Source organism: Oryctolagus cuniculus, chromosome 3, assembly GCF_964237555.1.
Source record: "Oryctolagus cuniculus chromosome 3, mOryCun1.1, whole genome shotgun sequence".
Taxonomy (NCBI): Eukaryota; Metazoa; Chordata; class Mammalia; order Lagomorpha; family Leporidae; genus Oryctolagus; species Oryctolagus cuniculus.
Window position 1 is genome coordinate 6,411,078 of NC_091434.1, and position 23,886 is coordinate 6,434,963.

Consider the following 23,886-nt stretch of genomic DNA (forward strand, 5'->3'; position numbering starts at 1 on the left):
ACAGGGTTTATCCAGGTGCTACAGGTGGAGTTTCAAGGCAAGTCGTCCTGCGTTTGCCTCCTTAACCTCGAGTGGCTTTTAAAATTGGATCAGGGATTCCTCAGGAAAAAGGTCCAGACACATTTTGTTTTTTATGTACGTATCTTTTAAAACACATAGGAGCCAAGAACTTCGTCCGGGACTCCCATGTGGGTTCAGGGGCCCAAGCACCCCAGGCCATCTTTTCCAAGCACATTATCAGGGAGTTGGATCGGAAGTGGAGCAACGGGGACTGGAACCAGCGGCCATATGGGATGCTGATGTCAGAACGCGGGCCCTGCCAAGCACATTTTTAAAAGGCCTGGATAGTCGATCACTACTCTCTCTGCACTTCCGTAAAAGATCAGGCCAAGTACAATGAGATGAAGACCTCTTTTGCAGATGTCTCGCTGTCACTGTCTTGGGGAGAAATGCCAGGGACGGGCTGGCTGTTCAGAGGTACGGCTCTGGAGAGCTGTCCTTTTACAACACAAATCTGCCCCTCTACACTGGTCAAGGGAACAGCAGGTGCAGGCTGCAGCTTACTCGTCACATGGGTCTAGGAAGGGTCAGATCCGCCCGGCCCCAGCCCAGCAGCGTGAGTGCCAGGCTGAGCCGGCACAGTGTGTCCTTGGGAGGGCTGCTGCCTGAGAGACTGGCTCTGCACTGTCCACCTGCACCTCCCCCCCATCATTGGTACGGCTGCCCAGCCCCCCACCCCATCTCCAACTCCGCCTGCCCTTCTCCCTCCTAAAGCCTCAGGGTGGCGTGAAAACTTCCATAGTCCGGGATTTTCTCTATTTTGTGAGGCTCCCATGCATAGGCAGGCGATCCTCTGGTCTGCCTGTTCTCCTGCTAATCTGCTAGACACTCAAATCAGCAAAACCCAGAGAGTGGGGGGACGTCTCACCTCCCCTACAGCTCAGACAGTGCAGGCAAACTGCGAGTCCAGCTGCTCTCCTCCCAGCCCCCTCCGCTCCCCAGGGGAGCAGGGCGAGCCTCTGGGTTCAAGCCCTCTACCCTGGCTTCCACACGCAGACTCGCCTCACTGGCCACATCCCGTTCTGCCATTTGCTTTTCGCCCCATCCACATTGGAGATCCTTCCATGGCAATGCCTACAGCTTAGCATAGAGTCCTGCACCCTACTTCACTTATTTTCACATTTTGTCTCATTTGAAAGGCAGAGAGAGCCACAGAGATCGATCTCCGATCCGCTGGTTCACTCCCTAGACGCCTGCACCAGTCAGGGCTGGACCAGGCCAAAGTCAGGGGCCAAGGACTCCAGCCAGGGACCCCACCCAAACCCTTGAGCCATCCCCTGCTGCCTCCCAGGGTCTGCCTTAGCAGGGAGCTGGGTTGGGAGCAGGACCCAAACCCATGGTCAGGTACCCGCCTGTGGGACGTGGTCTACACAGAAGGCCTGCACCTGCCCAGGGATTCTACTTTGTCTCTCTCTACTTTTGTGATTCCAACCCTGTCAGCTTTAGAGACACAGCTACAATGAATATCTTTGCCATCACCTCTTTGTGCGTGTGCAGCCCGGAGACAACCTCTCTTGTAGGATGCTCACAGTCCCAACAGTGAGCAGGACAGCCCTGTACCCCACAGCCCAGCAGAGCCCTGACAAACCAGCCATAGCTGTTGCCTCTGGTAGGCAAGAAGAGACAGCCCTGTTCAGAAGGTCATTTCCTGGACACTGTGGAGAGGCCAGACCTCTCCTCCTGTTTGGTTTTCCTCCACCCCTCTTCAGCGAACGTCCTTGTTCATAAAAAGCATTTGAAAACCTGCATTGTTTTTCCACTTATCTGTTGGCATTTCAAAAACCACATTAATCCTCTGCCTCAAATATTTGTTACACGTTTTTACACGAGAGATACCGCTTTTCCTTTTTTAAAAACAATTGCTGCTGATGACATTTATCACACAGACCCTTACTTAATGGAAGCTTGACTTCAGGCCCTGCCACATTGTCAGCAGGTGTGTGGGAGGGGGTATCCCCGCCTTGCTCTTCCGGGGGTCAGGAATTCAGGCACCTCACGTTTCTCTGTTTCTGATGAGAAACGAGGGAGCGCCGGATGGGAAGTTTGCTGAGTGCATCATTTGGGATCCTAATTCCTCCCATCAAAAGCTGCCTTCCAGGAGAGAGCAGGGTGCTGGGGCTCTGAGCCCGCAGGCCACGGCGCACTCAAACCCCTGCCTCCCTGGCTTACCCATGTCACCTTTCCAACGCCAAGGCCCTTACCTGAGGACGGGGACGGAGGCCGGGGGACAGCTGCTGGTCAAACAGTCTCTGCAGAGACTCCAGGGACGGGAGGGTCCGCACGACTTCTCTGGGGGTGCAAGAGAAGAGAGAAGTGCAGGGATTAGTGAGGACCGGGACGAGGCTTCCCAGGCTGCGGGGGTTCAGGCTGGAGACAGGGTGACACCCCGTCTGGGAAAGCAGAAAATCCCTCCCGGACAAGCCCGGGCAAAGACCGAGGACTGCTGGTGCTGGCGCCCACCCTCGACCCCATCCTGTCCTGTCCCACACAGCCCTGTGCAGTGTGGAGCTGATCTCGCCGGGTCGGGGCCACCCTCGTCTGCAGCGTGCGCAAAACTTGGATCTGGGATCACAAACGCACTTTAGAGTCATTAGTCATGTAACAGTGTTCCCAGCCTTTGTGTTCCTAAGAACCTCTCGCTCAAAAAAAAAAGGGGGGGGGGAATAAAAACAAAAAAGGAAAAAAAACCTAAAAGAATCCCCCCAAAAAAAGACAGACTCCCCTCTCCCTCTCCCTGTCCCCCCCCACATACACCTGGACCCCCCACCCATTTGTGATCCAAATCTCCACTCAGCAGCAGAGGGGCAGAGGGCAGCCCCCAGGGACTTCTCCAGGATCAAACTCATTGGTGACTCTAATACGAGGGATTTATCAGGTTTCTGGTCCCTTCTCGCTGTGTTCTGTCATTTTAAGCGTGATGGGCCGATCATTTGAGTTCCATTTCTCACTTATTATGTCATCAAAAACTGTTCGTGTTTTTACATGTTTAACATTCTAATGGTTCCAAAATAATCTATCAAGCAAATGTACCCAAACCGACTGCTAGATGTTTGGGTTACTTTGAGATCTTTGCTGTTATAAATAAAGGCTGCGGGAACAGCTTTGCTCGTCTGCGTTTCAATGACAGCATCAGGATAATTAGCGACTGTGGCTCTGGGTCAGCATTGCCAGACTGCCGCGACGGCACCGGCGCCAGCGTCGGGCTCAGCTCGCACCTGCTCACGCCGGAGCTCCTCCGCATTCTGCGACGTCTTCCTTTTTCTCTTTATTAATGGGCATAATACCACACTTCAATATTAATGAATTAATTTGCATATCCTTAATCCCTAGTGGCATGAGATATTTTCCTACTGTTGATTTCCACTGTATTTCTCCTTGCATAAACTGTTTATTAGCTTTGCCAACTTTCTATGGTAATTGTGTGAGAACTTTTATATACGGCTTTGTCTTTTATTTAATCTAGGTTATTTTTTCTCTTATGTTATTGTCACGGGTGGGCTGGATTTCATTAAAAAACAATTAACAATTTTAAATTATTACTTTATTTTTTATGACTCTATTTTTCATACTTCCTCGGCATTTTTTTGCTTGCATTTATTAAAAATTTATCATCCGTATTTACTAGGGAGCAATTAGTGGCTCATTTTAAATTTTTTTCTAGCTTTTAACAATATGTTTCATGTGAGGGATTTGTTGTTACATATGTTTAATTCCTTATCTAAAATTTTTAAATTATTTTTTTAAAAAGATTTATTTGTTTATTTGAAAGGCAGAGTTACAGTGAGGGAGAGGCAAAGGCAGAGAAATCTTCCATCCGCTGTTCACTCCCCAAGTGGCTGAAATGCCCAGGGCTACGCCAGGCTGAAGCCAGGAGCTTCATCCGGGTCTCCCATGTGGGTGCAGGGGCCCAAACACTAGGGCCGTCTCCTGCTGCTTTCCCAGGTGCATTAGCAGGGAGCTGGACTGGAAGTGGAGCAGCCAGGAGTCCAACCAGTGCCCCAGGCAGTGGCTTAACCCAGCCTGCCCATCGCCAGCCCCTGTCATGTGCTTTTTAAATGTGCGTTTTTTCGTGTGTGAGGGGTTTTTTAGCGCGTAGCTCACATTTATCCGTACTGCTGCTCAATTTCACTCAACATGTCCTCTTCCCAGAGTTCTCTTGGGCTAGGCCCTTCCTGAAGGTGGCAGGTTCTGTCTCCAGGTTCCGATTCACTCCTCTAAAATTCCAGGCCCCCCCGGCGTGTGGATTTCCATTTCACTGCCCCACGCTGTCTTAGCTTTCTGGCTTGAAATGGGGACAGGAGGACAGGGTGGGAGGTGCGGCCAGCGATGGAGTGGGGCGGCGCTCAGCAGGGCAGGGGTGTCCCGGGTCCCCAGCCCCGGCAGAGCTGCCTTGTCCGTGCTCTGACACGATCACTCCAGGAGAGCCCGGGCTAGGCCTGCTTCCGAAAGCTAAGCTCAGAAGAGGTTTCACATCCGATCGACATCCCTCGACACTCTCCTTTTTCAGGATTTACCCAGAAAACACAGACGCAGACGCATGAGTTGTATCTCCAGGATTTCCCAAGAACGCGGCCGCTGTCCCTGTCTTTCCAACCATTTGAAAACCTCAGAAAATCGGAGCTCTCCCAGCCGCGTCTGGCGGTGTCAGCTAAGGTCGGAAGGACCAGGTTCGTGGCACAGAGAGGGTTCGTCCAGGAGCGCCTCCTGGGAAACCTGTCCAGCCCCGGTCGCTGCCGCAAGGAACGGGTCCCCGAAGGCGGAGCCGGGACCCTGGGGGAGGCTGAGGCGAGGAGAGCAGTGGTCCTCGGGTCCAGATGGCCCCAGACACATCTGGGACCCCACCTGGTCTTTCTGGGCGGACCAGAGGGAGAGCGGCCTCCCCTCTTGCTCTCTGCGAGTTAGCGAATTTCCCCAAGACTCGCTCAGGTTTGCAGCTCGCACACTGAGAACCTTTGAACGCGAGACTTGGAAGGGACGTGCTGCTGCTTTGCCGTTTCCTTTATTTTTGTCTTTCTTTCTCCCTCGCTTCTGCAAAACCGTCTCATCCAGCGTGACGGAAGCGCGTGACAAAGAGCAGCCCTTCGTCCTGGCTTGCGCAGCGTCCGGGCTGACGGCGGTGGTACCCTGGCCGGTGTCACTGCTTTTACGCCGGTGTCACTGGTTCTGCACTGGAGCAGGTCACAGTCAGGAAGCAGCTTCTACTCCTCTTTTACAAATGATTCTCGGCCGGCGCCGCGGCTCACTAGGCTAACCCTCCGCCTTGCGGCGCCGACACACCGGGTTCTAGTTGCCGGGACACCGGGTTCTAGTCCCGGTCGGGGCGCCGGATTCTGTCCCGGTTGCCCCTCTTCCAGGCCAGCTCTCTGCTGTGGCCCGGGAGTGCAGTGGAGGATGGCCCAAGTGCTTGGGCCCTGCACCCCATGGGAGACCAGGAAAAGCACCTGGCTCCTGCCATCGGATCAGCGCGGTGCGCCGGCCGCAGCACGCCGGCCGCGGCGGCCATTGGAGGGTGAACCAACGGCAAAGGAAGACCTTTCTCTCTGTCTCTCTCTCTCACTGTCCACTCTGCCTGTCAAAAAAAAAAAAATTCTCTAAAATTAGAAAGGGGCTTGTTCTGTGCAATGATCCCTTTGTCTTTTTTTTAATTTTTATTTATTTATTTATTTTGACAGGCAGAGTGGACAGTGAGAGAGAGAGACAGAGAGAAAGGTCTTCCTTTGCCGTTGGTTCACCCTCCAATGGCCGCCGCAGCCGGCGTGCTGCGGCCGGCGCACTGCGCCGTTTGTCTTTTGCTCCACTGCTAAATGACAGTTTTCTTTTTGTGGGCTCGTCTTTGGGGTGGTTTCCTTGATGAAGCCTACACTTTTCATGCCATCAAATTTTATTTGCCTGAATATTACTAAAATAACATACAGCTATATTAATACATAAAACTGGAGTTGGTTTTGTTTCAGACGGGTATTGGGGTCAGGAGTTTGTATTGAACCGTATTTTTAGTACAGGGTGAAATAGCTGATTGTCACTTGGGAATAATTTGTAGGTTATGATGACTGAATGGGGATCACTCGTGGGGATGTTTATGTTAAATATTTCCTGTAAAATATTTGCCCGATGTAATTATCATTTGTAGAATCGTAGCCATGTCATTGTGCACCATTTACTTCATTGATCTGCAATCTCCAATGCTGATTCTTCTGTTTCCTTCTACGTTTTAATAATTGTCCTTACTGTTTTTCCTGGTGTAGTTCTCTTCACGGTGACTGCTGCCCTCCGCTGCTCTCCTGTCTGGATGCCAGTGCGCACTCCCTCACAGCACAGCTTCCTCGGGGCCCTGGCTCAGCCCAGGCCCAGTGCCTGGCACGCAGCCTACACATGTTTCATTCATGAACACTGAGTGGGTCAGAGCTGCAGGCACTTTGCAGATGCTGGGAATATCCAGGTGATCGGGACAGGACGAGTGACGGCATCACCATCGGGACAGGACGAGTGACAGCGTCACCTTCGGGACAGGACGAGTGACAGCGTCACGATCAGCACACGACGTGTGATGACGTCACGGTCAGGACAGGACGTGCGATGGTGTCACGGGACTTGCCATCTAGATCTGATCGATCCACCCCTGAATTAATAACAGCGCATTTAAAGCTACGCCTTTTCCTCTCAGTTCTGGTTTGCCTGCACCTGTAGAGTTCTGATGGACAGTGGTTTGATTACTCTTGTCTGTGGCCCCACAGATGTGGGCTATTACGAGCCTGTGTCAGTTCCTTCCTTAATTCGTTTGTCATTTAGGAAGCAAGTTACTTTAAATGTCCAGGTAGCTGGCTAGCTGGGACTAGTTTCTAATTTCATCAGTCTCCATCACATTGCACTTGGGGGTGCAGAATGAACATATCCTGCTGTGAGCACCTCCATAGCCTGCTGCTCAGTGAGCTTCTGGATTCTTATTTTTTTTTTAATATTTTTTAAAATTTATTTAACAGGTAGAGTTACAGTGAGAGAGAGAGAGACAGAGAGAGAGGTCTTCTTTCCACTGGTTCACTCCCCAAATGGCTGCTATGTCAGGCGCTGCGCTGATCTGAAGCCAGGAGCCAGGTGCTTCTCCTGGTTTCCCATGCAGGTGCAGGGCCCAAGCACTTGGGCCATCCTCCACTGTCCTCCCGGGCCACAGAAGAGAGCTGGACTGGAAGAGGAGCAGCTGGGACTAGAACCTGTGCCCATATGGGATGCTGGCGCCGCAGGTGGAGGATTAACCAAGTGAGCCACAGCACCGGCCCCTAGATTCTTATTTTTAAGATCACCAGTGCTATAAATTTCTGGAGAAAAAAAAAATCTTGGATTCCTTTTGTAGCAGAAGCATTAGATGAGCATGTTTTTAAAATTTTTATTTTTATTTATTTGAATGGCAGAGAGAGAGAGAGAGAGAGAGAGAGAGATCTTCCATCCATTGGTTCATTCTCCAATGGCTGCAACAGCCAGGGCTGGGCCAGGCCAAGGCCGGGAGCGGGCGCTCTATCCGGGTCTGCCACACGGGTGTCAGGGACCTGAGTGCTTGAGCCGTCATCTGTCGCCCCTGAGGGCGTGCATTCGCCAGAAGCTGGACAGGAGTGGAGGCAGGATTTGATCCCAGGCACTCTGATATGAACGCTGGTGTCCCAAGCAGCGGCTTAACCCACTGTGCCACAACACCACCTCGATTAGAACATTTTTCATAGCTTCCTAAAAAGACTCCCTGTATTCTGAACGACATCCGGGTTGACCTAATCTAACGTCAGTGGTCTTTTCTGGAAGATACTGTTTCAGAATTTTTATAGCTTTGTCAAAGGGTCTGAAGAATGTTCAGTGCTGAAAATATAAAGCTGTGGTGATGTTCCTAATTATTTACCTTCTGAATTAATTTTTCTTTGTGGTTTTGAAGCATAATAAACAGAGGTTTTCTTGTTCTTTGATTGTTATATTAACTGGGTCTTTCTGAGGCTTCTCAATACTTGGAGTCAGCTCTTTTATAAGATCGGATTTTTTTAAAATATTATATGCTTAATCATCAGTTCTGCATCATTTTTTTCCTGCTTCTTCACGATCCCATTCTTTTTTTTTTTTTTTTTTTTTTGACAGGCAGAGTGGACAGTGAGAGAGAGAGACAGAGAGAAAGGTCTTCCTTTGCCGTTGGTTCACCCTCCAATGGCCGCCGCGGCCGGCGCACTGCGGCCGGCGCACCACGCTGATCCGATGGCAGGAGCCAGGAGCCAGGTGCTTTTCCTGGTCTCCCATGGGGTGCAGGGCCCAAGCACCTGGGCCATCCTCCACTGCACTCCCTGGCCACAGCAGAGGGTTGGCCTGGAAGAGGGGCAACCGGGACAGAATCCGGCGCCCCGACCGGGACTAGAACCCGGTGTGCCGGCGCCGCTAGGCGGAGGATTAGCCTAGTGAGCCGCGGCGCCGGCTTACGATCCCATTCTACCTGCTATAAGTTAACTTTCTGTTTCCTGTCTCCAAAGACTATGGTTTTTTAAAAATATTTTTTATTGGGGCCGGTGCTGTGGTGCTGGGGGTTAAAGCCCTGGCCCGAAGCGCCGGCATCCCATATGGGTGCTGGTTCTAGTCCCGGCTGCTCCTTTTCCGATCCAGCTCTCTGCTATGGCCTGGGAAAGCAGTAGAAGATGGTCCAACTTTTCGGGCCCCTGTGCCCACATGGGAGACCTGGAGGAGGCTCCTGCCTCCTGGCTTCCGATCGGCGCAGCTCTGGCCCTTGCGGCCATCTGGGGAGTGAATCAGTGGATGGAAGACCTCTCTCTGTCTCTACCTCTCTCTTTAACTCTGTTTTTCACATAAATAAAATAAATCTTTAAAAAATACTTCTTATTTATTTATTTGAGAGGAAGTAAGTGAGAGAAATACAGATAGAGCTCCCCCTACAACTGATGTTAAAACAGTCTGCATTCATCTAAAATTCACACTGAACTGGGCAGCCTGTGGTTCTACCTGGCAATGCTGCCTCTGCCTGCTCCCTGCTGAATGCCATCCCTCACTCCTCGTGTCCCCACGACCCTGGCTTCCTGCCTGGACATTTGCACTTGGAGATCCTCAGCCAGGTGGCAGGGTGGCTGGCTCCCACTCGTCACCAACGTCCCAGCTCTGTCATCTCCTTGATTCCCTGAGGACCCTGATACTCTTCCACCCAACGTCTCTCCCTCACGTTACTCCGCTTTATTTTCATCAGCTGCTTCCTAAAATTATTTATTTATATTCTTTTTTTAAAGATTTATGTATTTTACTTGAAAGTCATAATTATACAGAGAGAGAAGGAGAGGCAAAGAGAGAGAGAGAGGCAGAGAGAGAGAGAGAGAGAGAGAGAGAGGTCTTCCATCCACTGGTTCAGTTCCCAATTGGCTGCAATGGCTGGAGCTGCACCAATCCAAAGCCAGGAGCCAGGAGCCAGGAGCCTCCTCTGGAACTCCAACGTGGGTGTAGGGTCCCAAGGACTTGGGCCATCTTCTGCTGTCCTCTGAGGCCATAGCAGAGAGCTGGATCAGAAGTGGAGTATCTGGGACTTGAACCAGCGCCCATATGGGATGCTGGCACTGCAGGCAGAGGTTTTACCTGCTATGCCACAACACCGGTCCCTATTTATATTCTTAATCTACAGTTGTGCTCCTTGCTGAGATGTTAGCTCCCAAGAGGTCTTAAAAGAGGGCCAGCATTGTGGCACAGTGGGTAAACACCCCACCTGTGACTCCACCATCCCATATGGGCACTAGTTTGAGTTCCAGTTGCTCCACTTCTGATCCAGCTCCCTGCTAAGGCCTGGGAAAGCAGCAGAAGATGGTCCAAGTGCTTGGGACCCTGCACCCACGTGGGAGACCCAGATGAAGCTCCTGGCTCCTGGCCCTGGCCTGGCTCAGCCCCAGGAGTGAACCAGCAGATGGAAGATCTCTCTCCTTCTCTCTGTAGCTCTTTCAAATAAATAAATAAAAGCTTTAGAAAAAGAAAAAAAGGTCAAGAGAGAGGAAGGCCTTTAAGTGAATGAATGAATGAAGTGTATGAATGAATGAACTGAAGACTTCTCCAATCCAAGCAGCTGGATTGCTACAGGTTCACAGCTCTGTGGCACGGCACCTGCACAGGTCGGGGCGGCAGGCTCTGCTTTGTTCCTATCTAAGGTTTTCTAAAATTCTGGCCTTTCATCCAGCCTGCCGCGAGACTACCACGTTCCCCAGGAAAACGCAGGGAAGCGCTGGGGGGTTGGAACACTGAGGAGGCTCTAAGAGCGACTCGCAGTTAACTGTCCGGTCGGCAGAGACTTGCAACAGCCAGAGCTGAAGGAAGCCGGGTCTGCCAGCACACGTGCCAGACCAGCCGGCAGCCGGGCAGCTGCGGTCACCGTGGGGACGAGGTGGCCCCTCAGGACCCATCCGGTGAGGTGGGGGCAGGCTGCCGATGTGCGGGAGCCAGCCCGGGGATGCCTGGCGTGGGCTTAAAATGTATTTCCTCCTCGACAAGGAAGCGGCACAGAACCGGCTCCCCCGGAAGGAGAAATGAAAGCCGTCCGCAGCCGTCTTGAGCGGGGGCTCTGGGCTTCCCGCAGGGGCGACTCCCACAGCGGGACCGGAGCAAAACCCCTGCCCGGGAATCCGGTGGCCGGAGGCGCTGCCGTCACCCCCTCGCAGGCCAGCCCGCCTGGCCCATTTGACCACGGCTGTTTGTCAGAGACATTGTTTGTCAATTTTACCAAAAGTACGCATTGCACTTTTAAGAGCCGTTAAACAGGAAGTTGAATTTGATTACTGGTGTGGAAAGATTCTTTGTAAGCGAAGATTGATTGATAAGAATATCTTGAAGCTGCTTAGTACAATAAAACAATACAGCACAGGCTGAGGAATGAAATGCTGTCTTTTTTTTTTTTTTTCTTAATTGGAGCCAGCACTGTGGTAGAAAGTTAAGCCTCTCTCTGTGGTGCCAGCATCCCATTTCGGCACTGGTTCAAATCCTGGCTGCTCCACTTCCGATCCAGCTTTTTGCTAATGTGCCTGGGAAAGCAGTGGAAGATGGCCCAAGTCCTTGTGCCCCTGTACACACATGGGAGACCCAGAAGAAGCTCCTGGCTCCTGGCTTCTGCATGACCATTGCAGCCATTTGGGGAATGAACCAGCGATGCAAGATTTCTCTCTCTCTCTCTCTCTCTCCTGTCTGTATTACTGTTTTTTAAAAAATCTTCTAAAAAAGATTTATTTATTTATTTATTTGAAAGAGTTACACAGAGAGAGGAGAGGCAGAGAGAGAGAGAGAGAGAGAGAGAGGTCTTCCATCCCCTGGTTCACTCCTCACTTGGCAACAAAGCCTGGAGCTGCACCAATCCAAAGCCAGGAGCCAGGAGCTTCTTCCAGGTCTCTCACGTGGGTGCAGGGGCCCAAGGCCTTGGGCCATCCTCTACTGCTTTCCCAGGCCATAGCAGAGAGCTGGATCAGAAGTGGAGCAGCTGGGTCTCAATCCGGTGTCTACATGGGATGCCGGGTCAGGCCAGGGCATTAACCTGCTGCACCACAGCGCTGGCCCCAATAAATAAATCTTTAAAAAAACATTTACTATGTATTTGAAAGGCAGAATTAGAGAGAGCTGGGTGGATCTGAAGCCAGGAGCCATGAGCTATTTCTGAGTCTCCCATGTGCATTCAGGGCCCAGGGACTTGGGCCATCCTCCACTGCTTTCCCAGGCACCTGGGACTCGAACCGGTGTCCATATGGGCATTGCATGCAGTGGCTTAACCTGCTGTGCCACAATGCCCGAAATGCTATTTGTTCAATTAAAATGTTGACCTTTTACTAGTGATGGGATCGTGTTGGTTCCTTGTCACTTCCTCGAGGTGCCTGGGAATCTATACCCATCAAGCATTTAAAATATTGTCTGCTAAGTCAGATGGAGCATCAGTCTTGCCTTTTAATATATAATTATTTGGGGCAGAGACAGGCAGAACTCCTATCTGCTGGTTGTTCCCCCAAATTCCCACAATGGCCCCAAGTGGAAGCCAGGAGCCAAGAATGCAACCCAAGTCTTGCTTTTGTGCCCTTGACCATGGAACTGTAGTTAAGTTTGAAGGGCAGTTGCTGGGCCTGCCTTCCACGCGGGAGCATGGGGTTTCTGTCTCTGCCTCTGACTCCCGATCCCAGCTCCCAGCCAACAAGGACCTTGGGAGGTGGCAGCGATGACTCTAGTAATTGGGTCCCTGTCATCCTGTGGGAGACCTGGATTGAATTCCCGGGTTCCAGCTTCAGCCTGGGGAACGCTTTCTTTCTCTCTCAAATAAACAATACAGTAATAAAGCTTGAAAATCATTTTAATGTTAATTAAATTAAAACTGTAAAATGAAGAGAATCCAAAAGAGATCAGAATTGTTGCCAAATTGGTTGCTCCATAAATTCAGTATTGGAAAAAATAAAAAAAATTTAATATCAGCTCACTTTAAAACAAATGCCGGAAATCTTGGGCCATCACTGAAAATAGACTGACTTTAATTTGTTCCCTCTTGGTTCCCTGATGTGCTTGTCAAATGTGCCAGCTACAGCAAGAAGGAAGTGTGGCAGCGAAAGTCGCTGAGGTCTGGATCCTGAGCAAGGGAGAAAGCTCTGGCTGCCAGCGTCAAATTAGTGGAGAACATACACACACACACACACACACATACACACGTTCGAATTCTATGGACACAAAACCTTCCAACGACCACAGAGGTTTGTAAACTCTGCCCACTGCCCAATTATCCTGAAGCCTCAGAGGAGCCCGCCGAGCTCAGGGTCACCCTAATGAGCGCCTTCTGCAGCTTGGGGCCGGCCCCGCCCCTGCATCCCCGTCCCGCCCCACCCCCACGGGGAGCCCTTACCCGTAGAGCTCCCTGCAGAGCAGGGTGGTCAGCTTCTTGAGATGAGGAAGGCTTCCGGAGCCCGTCTTCACAAATTCCGAGTCCAGCGGGAGCTGAGTGCTCAGATAATCCTGGATGGCTTTCAGGTGTTCTTCTGGAAGCCTGGAAAGAAAACGGCAAAGCTCGTTCTGCTTCCCTTGGCCACCAGCACCAACAGCCACAGCGGCCCCAGGAACAGGGCTTCCTTCTCGGAGTCTCTGGCTGAGCACGTGTGCACCTGCACACCCGTGTCCTGGGTCTTACTGCAGGGGCAGAGGGCAGACGGCAGGGCAGGCTGGAGAGAGCAGGTGCCTCTGGCGGCGTGTGTGCACACTGCTGGGAAGAAGCCATGCTGTGTGAGGGCTGGGAAGCGGCTGTCCTTTCACAAGGAGGCGACGGACTAAGAAGCGTACAGGGGAAGTCCAGCCACACAGATAGGCTCTGAGGGCTGCAGGGTGAGCTTGTAGAGATGGCCAGAGGCCTGGCTCACCTGCCGACTCCAAATGCATGGCCCAGGCTCCCAGCAGCGCACTGCGGAGCAGGGCCCTTGGGGAAGTCTGTGTGGTCCATGACGGGGCTGGGACTGGGGGACGATGTAAGCCACTAAGTCCTGCCTGACTGGGGCCAAGCCCTTAAGTTTCCAAAATGGATGGAGCTGGAAGGTAGGACCTGCTGCCCTTGCCCCATGACCCCTGTGGCCCAGGCACAAGCAGAGCCCTGTCGGGTCCCCTGGGGGCTGTCCCCTGCAGTTGCATCAACCTCTACATTCCATCTCCAGCACCTTTTTGTCTGGGCAACGTTTGAATCTCTGTTCCCATAATAATGGAAAATATCGCTGAGCATAGTACACCAGACCCTACCCTAAATACTTTAGCTTTAAATCCACAGGTCAATCTCACAGGCAGCTGTTGTTGTTGTTACTATTATCCCTGTTTTAGAAGAGAGGAACCTGAAACTCCAAGATGTTAACGACCTTCGTGGAAAAAAAATCTTTCAAAATCCCTGTTCCATCCTTGACAAAGAATCCACGGCATTAGAGGCCACACAGATTTTTCAAAGCAATCCATGAAGGAATGAAAAGCTGTTGATTTTGGTTGGAGAGCAGCCCTGGCAACTTCAACCTGGTCTTCCCGGCTGGAGGCCCTGCTGTGGGCCGCCAGGTGCATCAGGAAAGTGGAAGCCAGCATCACCCAGCCACGGGGGTGCCAGGCTCGCTGTGGAGCCAGGGGAGCTCCTGTGAGACCAGGCTGGGAAACCCCAACCAAAGGGGAGAAAACATGGAAGCGTTAGAATGATGGCACCTCCTGTCCTCCACTACAAAGAGGGGCGCCATGCCAAGGCCGCCCCCATGGTCACTGCCACACCCAGAAATAATGCTCCACCCAGGGGCTGGTGCTGTGGTGCAGTAGGCTAATCCTCTGTCTGCGGCACTGGCATCCCATATGGGTGCCGGTTCTAGTCCTGGCTACTCCTCTTCCAATCCACCTCTTTGCCATGGCCTGGGAAAGCAGTAGAAGATGGCCCAAGTGCTTGGGCTCCTGCATCCACGTGGGAGACCTGGAGGAAGCTCCTGGCTCCTGGCTTCGGATTGGAGCAGCTCCAGCTGTTGCAGCCATCTGGGGAGTGAACTAGCGGATGGAAGACCTCTCTCTCTGTCTCTCCCTCTCACTGTCTGTAACTCTACCTCTCAAATAAGTAAATAAATAAAAATAATGCTCTACCCATCTTGGGTGCCAGCAGCCAGCTCTGTGGGGGCCCAGAGCAGGGGAGAGCTGGGCAGCAGGCTTGGGGTGGGTGTGGGCGGCTCCTCTGTGAAGGCCATAGCTACTCAGGGACTCCTGGCAGTGCAGGTACTGGTGGCAGGAAAAGGAGCCATGTGCAAGCCCCACAGGGCAGCTCTGCATCGGGGCTGTGTGCTTGGCCCCAGGACGCTGTCACTGCAGAGCCGGCTCCTGGTGGAAGGAGTGTGGACTCCTGGGCCTGGGGAAGATGGGCACCTAGCGAAGCCACCAGTATCCACGTGGCCACAGCTGCCATGTGAGCTGGGCTCCCTCGGACGCCCTGGCAAGGGTAGGCAGGCTCAACCACGAGCTGTCCTAGGGTAGAAGTGGGACCTGCCTTCCTCTCGGAGCTGACCCAACCAGGCCTCTTGTGGGAAGGAAGAAGGTGGCAAGGCCAGAGGCTCCAAGCCCAGGGTGCTGTCCTCTGCTCTTCCCCGGTACATCCGCGGCTTCCCCACAGCCCACTGGGACCTGTGTTAAATCCTCCCCGGATGGCCCGATTCCAGGGCTGGTGCTCAGGTGACTTAGGGTGAGCAGCTCTCCCACAGCAGTGCCACACAAGAAGGGAAGCCCCGGAGTGACCAGCTTCTCCCACTCATGGCCATGAGGGTTCCCTGCAGGCCCAGGGGGCGGCTCATGACCCCATGCCACAGCCCAGACCTCTCCACTCAGCAGCTGGGACCAGACAGGCCAAGGGCTATGGCATTTGCATCACATTTGCATCACATTTGCATCTGCATGTTTCCAGCCCTGGGCCCAATCTGACACCTTAGGCCAGCCTGAGTTTTTCTGACCATCTCAGCTCTGTCACAAATGTCACCATGCAGCCTGGCTTCCCCACTAAGGGGATAATCACCTCGTGATGCCCTCCTGGGGCCAGACAGGGAGGTGGGGGCATCATTAGGGAGGAAAAAGATCCCTTCTGGGCCCATGAGCCACCTTCCTGGCGCTCTGGTCTGGTCTGTGGGAGGGAGCAGCCTGCACTCACGTGCTGTGAGAACGGAACGGAGTGAGCAGGTGCAGCCTGCTTGGCTCTAGGAAACGCGCTGGGAGCGCTGGCCACTGCAGGTGCCGAGGCAGCGCTCCCCAGAGGACGACGGCAACCTTCCAAGTGTAAAGTGTGCATTCACAAAGGGGACAACTGAGACTCTTACACAAGGGCTTACAATAAATGTAGGGGCCGGCGCTGTGCCGCAGTGGGCTAAGCCTCTGCCTGCAGTGCCGGCATCCCATATGGGCGCCAATTTGAGTCCCAGCTGCTCTTCTGATCCAGCTCTCTGCTGTGGCCTGGGAAAGCAGCAGAAGATGGCCCAAGTGCTTGGGCCCCTGCACCCACAGAGGAGACCTGGTTGGAGCTCCAGGCTCCTGGATTTGGCCTGGTCCAGTCCCAGCTACTGTGACCATTTGGGGAGTGAACCAGCGATGGAAGATCAATATCTACCCTTTCCCTCATAACTCTGCCATTCAGATCAATCAATCATTTTTAAAAAAAGTTGGTAAGAAAAGCGTGAAGAACCTGGTTGCAAAAACAAAACAGGCAAGGGACACGAACAATATCCCCTTGGCCAAAACAATAGAACCCTGGCTAGAAAGTAGAGGAAAACGACCACAGGTGCTGCCTGTGGGGATGAAGGCCTCAGTCCTCGGGTCTGGCCAGCGGGGGGCCTGGGTGCACCTGCCTCCGTGGGGCACCCACTGGCCCCCCGGGAGGACCTAGGTGCACCTGCCTCCGTGGGGCACTCACTGGCCTCCCAGGAGGGCCTGGGTGCACCTGCCTCCATGGGGCACCCACCGCCCCCCTGGGAAGTCCTGGGTGTACCTGACTCCGTGGGGCACCCACCAGCCTCCTGGGAGGGCCTGGGCGCACCTGCCTCCGTGGGGCACCTACCAGCCCCCTGGGGACCCGCCAGACAAGGACTCACCCGCTGGTATCCATACTCTGCAGTCGCTGGAGCAGCATCTCTGAGAGGCTCGGCCGGCTGACCTCGGGGGCTCGGGAATTCTCCACCAAAAGAGGAAGCTCCTTGGGCTCACAGGGCCCGGCAGACAGAGGGATGTTTCTCGGGGGCAGCTCCGGCGGGGACACGACGCTCTCTGCCCGAGAGAACAGCAGGAACACCCGCAATGAGGCTCCAGGAGGGCGTGACTCCGCCCCTCACGCTCCCCGCAGCCCTGTGAGGTCCTTGCGCCCATGTGCCAGGCTCCTAATGGTGCCCCCATCACTCCTCTCCCTCCTACTTCCTCAAGAGTGGCAGGGGCAGGGTCTTTGTGGTCCCTGGTGCCCAACTCATGGTGGCGCTCAGCCGACACCTGCTGGAGTCACATGTCCCGCTGGGCTCAGAGGCTGGGTGGCCTGGAGGGCTGCTGACCTAGGATAGACCGAGCTGCAGCTTCAGGCAGGCCAGCAGGTGTCTCAGGTTAGGCTGAGCCAGGCCTGGGCAGAGACCCAGCCCCTACCATAGGTCCTGAGCACAGGTGGCCAGAGCAGGGGCAGGAGGCAGGCCCAGCCAGCTGCTCCTCTGTCTCCCATCCCACCCATGCCATGGTGGTCCCCGCTCTCTGCTCCCCCTCTCCCGCCCCTGCCCTCCCTTCTCTCTTCCTCTAGAAAAATGGGGGCAGGGGGCTCCTACACTCAGAAACCTGAAAGATGAAATGCGACTTGAACTTGGTCTGAGAGATGGGAACCCTGCCCATCAGGTTTAGAAGAGCTGCCAGCCTGCTGGCCCTGCACAGGTAAAGGCCATTTAGCCCCTGGGGGCCAGGACTCCCTTCCCAAGCCTCTCTCCCACCCCGAGGGGCTGCCTGGGTCTTTTGGGCTACAGGTCCACTCCCTCCCCGAGCCTGGGTCCTGAATACGGTGCTGGTCGGGTTAGAGCCTCAGAGGCGGCAGCACCTTGAGACAAACGGGGCTGACTTGGATGCCTGGGAGACAAATGCCGCTTGGCTCGGTTCAGGCTGACAGTTGGGTGGCTGTGTTTGGGGGAAGTGAAGCCAGCGGTCACGAGACAGGGTTCCCTTTCTAGCGCTGCACAAAGCATGCGTGGCCCTTTCCCCAGACGGCCGTCCCCAGAGGGTGGGCTGAGGTGGCACTGCTGCGCCACAGCTCCTGGGGGCGGCACGGTGCAGGGGGCGGCCATGTGGAGGCCTGATCCCTAGGCCCCTGCCCCTGCCCCCGTCTCCATGGGGCTGCCGCCCTTTGGGGAACACACTTCCCCCAGAGTTCAGGAGGCAGATTGCCATCCTACCCAGCCTTGTAACCACAGAAAGGGGGTCTCTGGGAGGGTGGACGTGGGGGTGCTGGTGGCCCACAGGCAAGCCCGCAGGATTCAAAGGGCACCCAGCACGTGCCTGGCAGGGTCAGGTGGGCACCAGGCCAGCAGCCTCGGCATCTCTGGTCTCGTCTCCCCTCGCAGAGGTCGGGGGAGCCTGCAGGACCTGGTGGTCTCCAGGGGGTGTGATTTAGGGGGAGCTCTGAACGGCTGAGGGGCTCAAGCAGGCACCTCGTGGCTTCCCCTTAGGCTATGAGCGCTCCCAGGAGCTTGCTGTCTGTCTCTGCTTGACTTTGTGTAGCTGTCCCTTGCTCTGTGGTCTTTGTCCCAGACAGCGGAGGGCAGCCCCGAGTCTCCCACCCCGCGGGTGACGATCTAAAGCAGCACCCGTCTCCTCCTCCTGCCCAGGGCTCGGCCCTCAGCCTCGGTTCTCTGGTGAAGCCCAGCCCGCTGTGCACGTGAGGACCCCCGCGGGCAGCCGCACCTGCGCAGGGCTGACCCACAACCAGTCACTGGCTCATCTGATCCTCGCGACACCCAGAGCGGGAGATGCTATTCTCACTGTCCCTTTCAAGAGAGGCCCGTGGTTCAGAGAAGCTTAGCAACTTGTCCAAGGTCACATGGCTCATGAGCTGTGACGCGGGAATTCTCACCCACGTCTGTCTGAGCCCAGAGCCTGCGGTCCTTGCTTGTCCTTAACCACCCCATCGCACTGTCTCCCTGTGACGATAGGACCCGCCTAGTCCACAGGGACTCATAAGCCTTGGGGGAGGGTATCCCAAAGGCGCCCTGGCCCCTCCTACCCGTGTCCTCCTCGGGCTCATCGCCGGCGTCCTCTTCCTCCAGGGGCACGGGGTACTGCAGGTGCGTCACCAGCCCCATGTTTTCTTTCTTGTAGAACTCGATGAGCTGGTCCAGCTTGGTGAAGAACCTCATGGGGACACCTTCGGACGCCTGAGGACAGAAGAAACTGTCACCAAGCAGACGCCGCCCAGCCCCAGAGGCCACCTGCGGCGGGGCCGGCAAGACCGAGGGAGGGCCCCGGCGCCTGCACACACACCCTCACATCCTGCCCTCCCACAGAAGGCGCAAATGCGATCATTTTAAGGTCTTTTTTTCCCTTGCAGTCTAAAAAACAAAAGCCACACTATTTTGCAAGTATTTCTTTACAGAAATAATACATTTGTACTCTGGCAAAAAATCAGAACTCTGTATTGATTTTTTTTTTTAAACAAGGAATTGGAATCTGCTTCTTCTAGACATTTTGGGCATGTGTTGGTGGGGGAGTTATTTTTGTTTCTCCCCTCCCCCCACAAAGATCACTTATTTTTAAACACAGGGGGAAAATCTACTCTGGCAGTTGCTTTGCCTTTATTTGCATTTTTTTGTTGTAATTCTGTTTTCTCAAAGCTCAGAAAATGACCTAGGCAAAAATCTGCCTGTTTGGATCTCCATCGACGGTGAGGGAGGAGTGGAGATGGCGGTGATTCTGCCCGGGGCTGTTGAGATGCCCGAACCCCGGGGGTCCCTTGCTGTATGGCTCCAGCCAGAAATTCAAGGTCTTCCATGAGCCGCCAGCCCTACTGCTGCTGAGGCCCCGCCCAGCTGAGGCCCCACCCACATGGAGGCCACACCCCCCGGGGGCTGGCAAGGGCACCAAAGAGGTGCACATTCAACACCCCTAGCCCTGCCCACTCTGTGTCTGTGATCCTGCCCCCTTGTCATCTCCATCGCATCATCCAGTCAATGACCCCCTGTGCACCTGAGGGTCTTCAGGATTACAGGTGGGCGGGACAGGCTCAGACATGGGGACAAGACTGGGCGGCACTCACACAGGCCTTTGACCTCTCGCTCCTGGGAGGGCAACTCCAAGCTGCAGCAGGACAATTCGATTGCCATGCTGCCACACCTCCATCAGTCACCTGTGACTCGGGCTTTCTCTGCCCCCTCTCCTCTCCTGTCTGTCGCTCTATGTGCTTTGTGTGTGCCTACGCACTGTACACACGCATCAATCTATCCATGGTGTGTGTTGCATGGTTCAAGCTATTGAGCAAATTTATAGAGAGTTTCACAAAAGGCTTTGTTTATTCTTTTCAAAAATCTCCTTGTTTCCACAAAGCCCCCTGTTGAACAATTTCTTTCAAGCAACTGTTAACCAGAAATCTCTCACCAGCAGCACCAGCAGCAAAGCTTTCTACAAAGTGGCTCAAATAAGTTCAAACCCAAAAGCAAGCAAAATAACAAAAAAAATTGGACATAATGCAAGATCTGTGACCTGGATTCCATGACAGCCGTTGGATGGCACCTGTCAAAGAGCCCTCAGCTACTGGATGGCGCCTAAGTGCTTGGAAAAGGGAAATAAAGACACCAGCGAGAATCGAAGTGGAAGGATTTGTGCGTGGATCTGAAAAGGGCTCCCAGCCTAGGGTGCGTGGGCCGTGCGGGCCGGAGATGGCACGTGAGCTCTGGGCCTTAAGGTCCACTGACGTGGACAGCGTGACCCTGTGGCCCGCTACAAAGTCCAAGCACCAGCGCTGACTGCGCATGCTCTGTTTCAGAGACGCGAATCCGGGGAATCCAAGGCGCGTTCGGTGAGAAGCGGCTCGGACCGTCTAAAAGGACTCCTTGAGAAGCCGGGGGGCCGGCGCTGAGGGCTGCTGACAAGGCGGATGCCGGGACACGGCTGCGGTTAGGGAGCAGGTGACACGGTGTCGCAGGGCCTGCGGGGTAGGGGTGGGGCATGAACTGTCCGGTTTCGGGCCGGAAGGCAGCACCTGCCACACTTCCCACCAGGGAGGGGGCTGCGCTGGCTTCTTCCCAGCGGTCCAGCGCTGGGCCCCGTTCCTCGTTCTGAAGCAGCAGCCGGAAGCCCTAAGGCTGGTGCTAACCAGTGCTGTGATCCTCTGGGGTCGAGGCTGTGGCCAGGGTGGGACCAGGGGCAGGGCCGGCAGCAGACCCCTCCTCTCTAGAGCGGACAACCCGAGCAGGAGACAGCTTGCTTCCAAAGAACAGCTTTCCCTAACCTAGTCACGTGTACGAAGACCCAGGCCCAGACAGCCCCCATCAGGGTTTGCTGGGCCAACGGAGTGGACACGAACTCAGCATCACAACCCAAAGCCGTACCGAAGAAAACGCAGCCGTTTCGAAGGAGGTGAAACAAATACCGATCCCGTCTCCTGCCTCCCACGGACATCTCCAGCGCTAGGGAAAGTTCTGGGTGATTTCCAGCAAGATCATGTCTGCCAAGCCTCTGCAGACAGCTGCCCAGGAAGCCGAGCTGCGAGCCAGTGGCTGATTTGGCCTGGGCTCCCATGTCCGCTTGGGAGTCTCGCAAGGATCAGGTCTCCTTGCAAAGGAGGCGTTCAGTGGACCTCGTGGTCAGAAAGAGAAGCAGGTGCCTATTGAGTGCCACCCTGGGCCTTGCAGGGAGAGGCCCCTTGGTCCTTGTGCTGGACACCTGAGCTCACCGAGGGGGCAAGACCCCCGGGGAAGGCACCCAGCTCTGGCACGAGGGCCTCCCGTGGTCCCGGCAGTCAGCAAAGGGAGGGCACTGCCGTCTCTCAAACAAGGGACAGCGGTGTCCAGGCTGCTGGAGGCCCAGGGCCGTGTGCATGAAGACAGGGTGTGCTTCTAGAAGCAGTCCTGGCTATGACGTTGCAATGCCCTGCCCGGGTCGGGGTATCGGGCCAGGGAACACAGAGTACCACACAGGCTGAAGTTTCCCCGTGAGTAATTTTAACTTCAGCATCGTCTGCTGTCTCTGAATGAGGAAGTGAAACAGGACCATCACAGAGGAAGGCCACACGCGGAGCCGGGCGGGAGCCTTGTGGCGCCCGGAAGCCCCTCCTGGAGGCTGTGCCAGCCTGCGGGGTAAATCATCAATGGCCAAAAAAGCACAGACGGCCACTGTGGACGTCTCGCAAATGATGGGAAAGATCTGAGATGTAGGAAGCAACACAAAGAAACAAAGACCTCACTCATCCCACCACTCCAAAGCGGCTGTGTCAAGGTCACGGGGGAAGCCCTAGACGGGGCATAAGGAGGGGAGTGACCACGGCACCGGCTGCTGTGACGGGAACTGCATGGCAGGGGGGTCTGGGCCACAGGGTCAGGCTGGCTGCTGCCGCCGTGCCTGCCCCATCCTGTCCTGTGACTCTCACTGTGAGTGGGCCCACCCCAGCCCGGGCCCTCCCTGCAGCCCCCTGCACCTCTGCCAGCCCCCAGAATACTGTCTTAGTTTCCCTTCCGTCCTGGTGGTTCTGAACCTTTCACACGTTCTCTCCTCCCAGCTCTCACTGGGACTCACAGACCCCAGCGTGGGCAAGAACAGGGACAGGCCGAGCAGTGACGGGCTCCTGGACCTCAGGCACCCCAGGAGGGGCAGGATTCTAGAGTGATCTGGAGCCTTTCAGAGCTGGGCATGTGTGTGTGTGTGTGTGTGCACGCGTGCCTGCATGTGTGTGAGTGACACATTCAGATAGAGACTTCGAAAATATCGCTTTGTTCCTGGCGTGGGGAGGCATGGAGGCGGGGTTCCAACAGCTCCACTCTGGTGCTGAGCTAGGGAGACACAGCGAGGGAGAGGAGCACAGATGGGCTGGATCTGGGACCACCAGGCCACTTGTTAGCACATCCAGGAGCGGGCAGGGAGGGGATTCCCAGGTCCCTGGCTGATGTCGCTGACATTTAATGAGAAGGGAAGGTCACATGGGGTGGGGATGTGGGGGTCAGGTTTGGCACAGGCCTACTTAAGGGCCAAAAATCCCTCTTCAGCCTTAAAAGACGGTCAGTGGGGCTGGCCGGCATTGTGGCACTGCGGGTTAAGCCACTGCCTGGGATTTCCCTCGTCCCATGTTGGAGTGCCAGTTCGAGGCCTGGCTGCTCCATTCCTGATCCAGCTCCCTGCAGACGATGCCCCAGCAGCTGGGTGCCTGCCACCCATGTGGGAGATCTGCATGGATTCCTGGCTCCAGGCCTCAGCCTGGCCCAGCTCCGGCTGTTGCACCATGTGAGGGAGTGAACCAGTGGATGGAAGCTTCCCCCTTCACCCCTTTTCTCTGTCATTCTGCCTTTCTTTAAATACGTAAACAACAAATCAATCTCATTCTGGAAATAGATAGTCCTCTCTCCCTCCCTTCCCTTCTCTTTCCTGCGAAACATCTTCATGGCGCCCTTCCACTCCCTCCCTTTGAAGGGCCCAGGGCCAGCAGGCTTCTGGGGCTGGGGCCAAGCAAAGGTCAGGATGCAGGAGGATGCAGAGCCAGGGGGTGAGGGATGCAGCCAGGATAAGGAAACGGCCAGGGTCCTCGGAGCCTGCACAGTGGGCCGGGCAGGGGGTCGGGGCAGGGGGCGGCACAGGAGACAGGTTGCACACTGGGAAACAAGTGCGTAAAGAAATACACACGGAAGAAGGAGTTAGGCTGGGTGAACTCTGTCGTGCTGGGCTAGAATGGGAAGCATCGGTGAGAACTCAGGGTTGTAGTACATATACAGGTAAACACAAGTGTACACATACATGTGTACACACATGTAGTTCCTATGAAAACATGTATTTCCCATGTATGTGCTCATAGTTCCTTGTACATGTACACATATTCCCCATGCACATACACGCACACACACAGTTTCCTAGCTCTGTCTGCTGAGAGCCTCTGAAAGCAGCCATAGCCCAACAGCACTGAGCGCACCTGCTGCTCACGCCTTGGTCACTAAATACCTTCCCGCACCAAACAGAACCAGCGCCCGCTCGAGAGATCACTGATTCCTGCAGCCCCAAGATCAAACGCTGAGAAAGTGTCACAGGAGCCTGGGACAGCTGCCGTCTCAGGAAGCAGGCACTTGCCCTCCACGTGCTGGGGACTTCCCAAAGGGACACTGACAGGACAGTGGA

General features: G+C 54.7%; 1 protein-coding gene across 1 annotated transcript in view; it reads right to left on the reverse strand.

Moving 5' to 3' along the window:
• INPP5D (inositol polyphosphate-5-phosphatase D) overlaps positions 1–23,886 on the reverse strand; it is a 141,493-nt gene that overhangs the window by 74,948 nt on the left and 42,659 nt on the right. Inside the window, exons 3-6 of the mRNA XM_070070037.1 lie at positions 18,800–18,950; positions 16,650–16,821; positions 12,929–13,069; positions 2,262–2,349 (exon numbers count right to left, since the gene is read on the reverse strand). Of these exons, the coding sequence (XP_069926138.1) occupies positions 2,262–2,349; positions 12,929–13,069; positions 16,650–16,821; positions 18,800–18,950 (552 nt within the window). The remainder of the gene's footprint in view (positions 1–2,261; positions 2,350–12,928; positions 13,070–16,649; positions 16,822–18,799; positions 18,951–23,886) is intronic.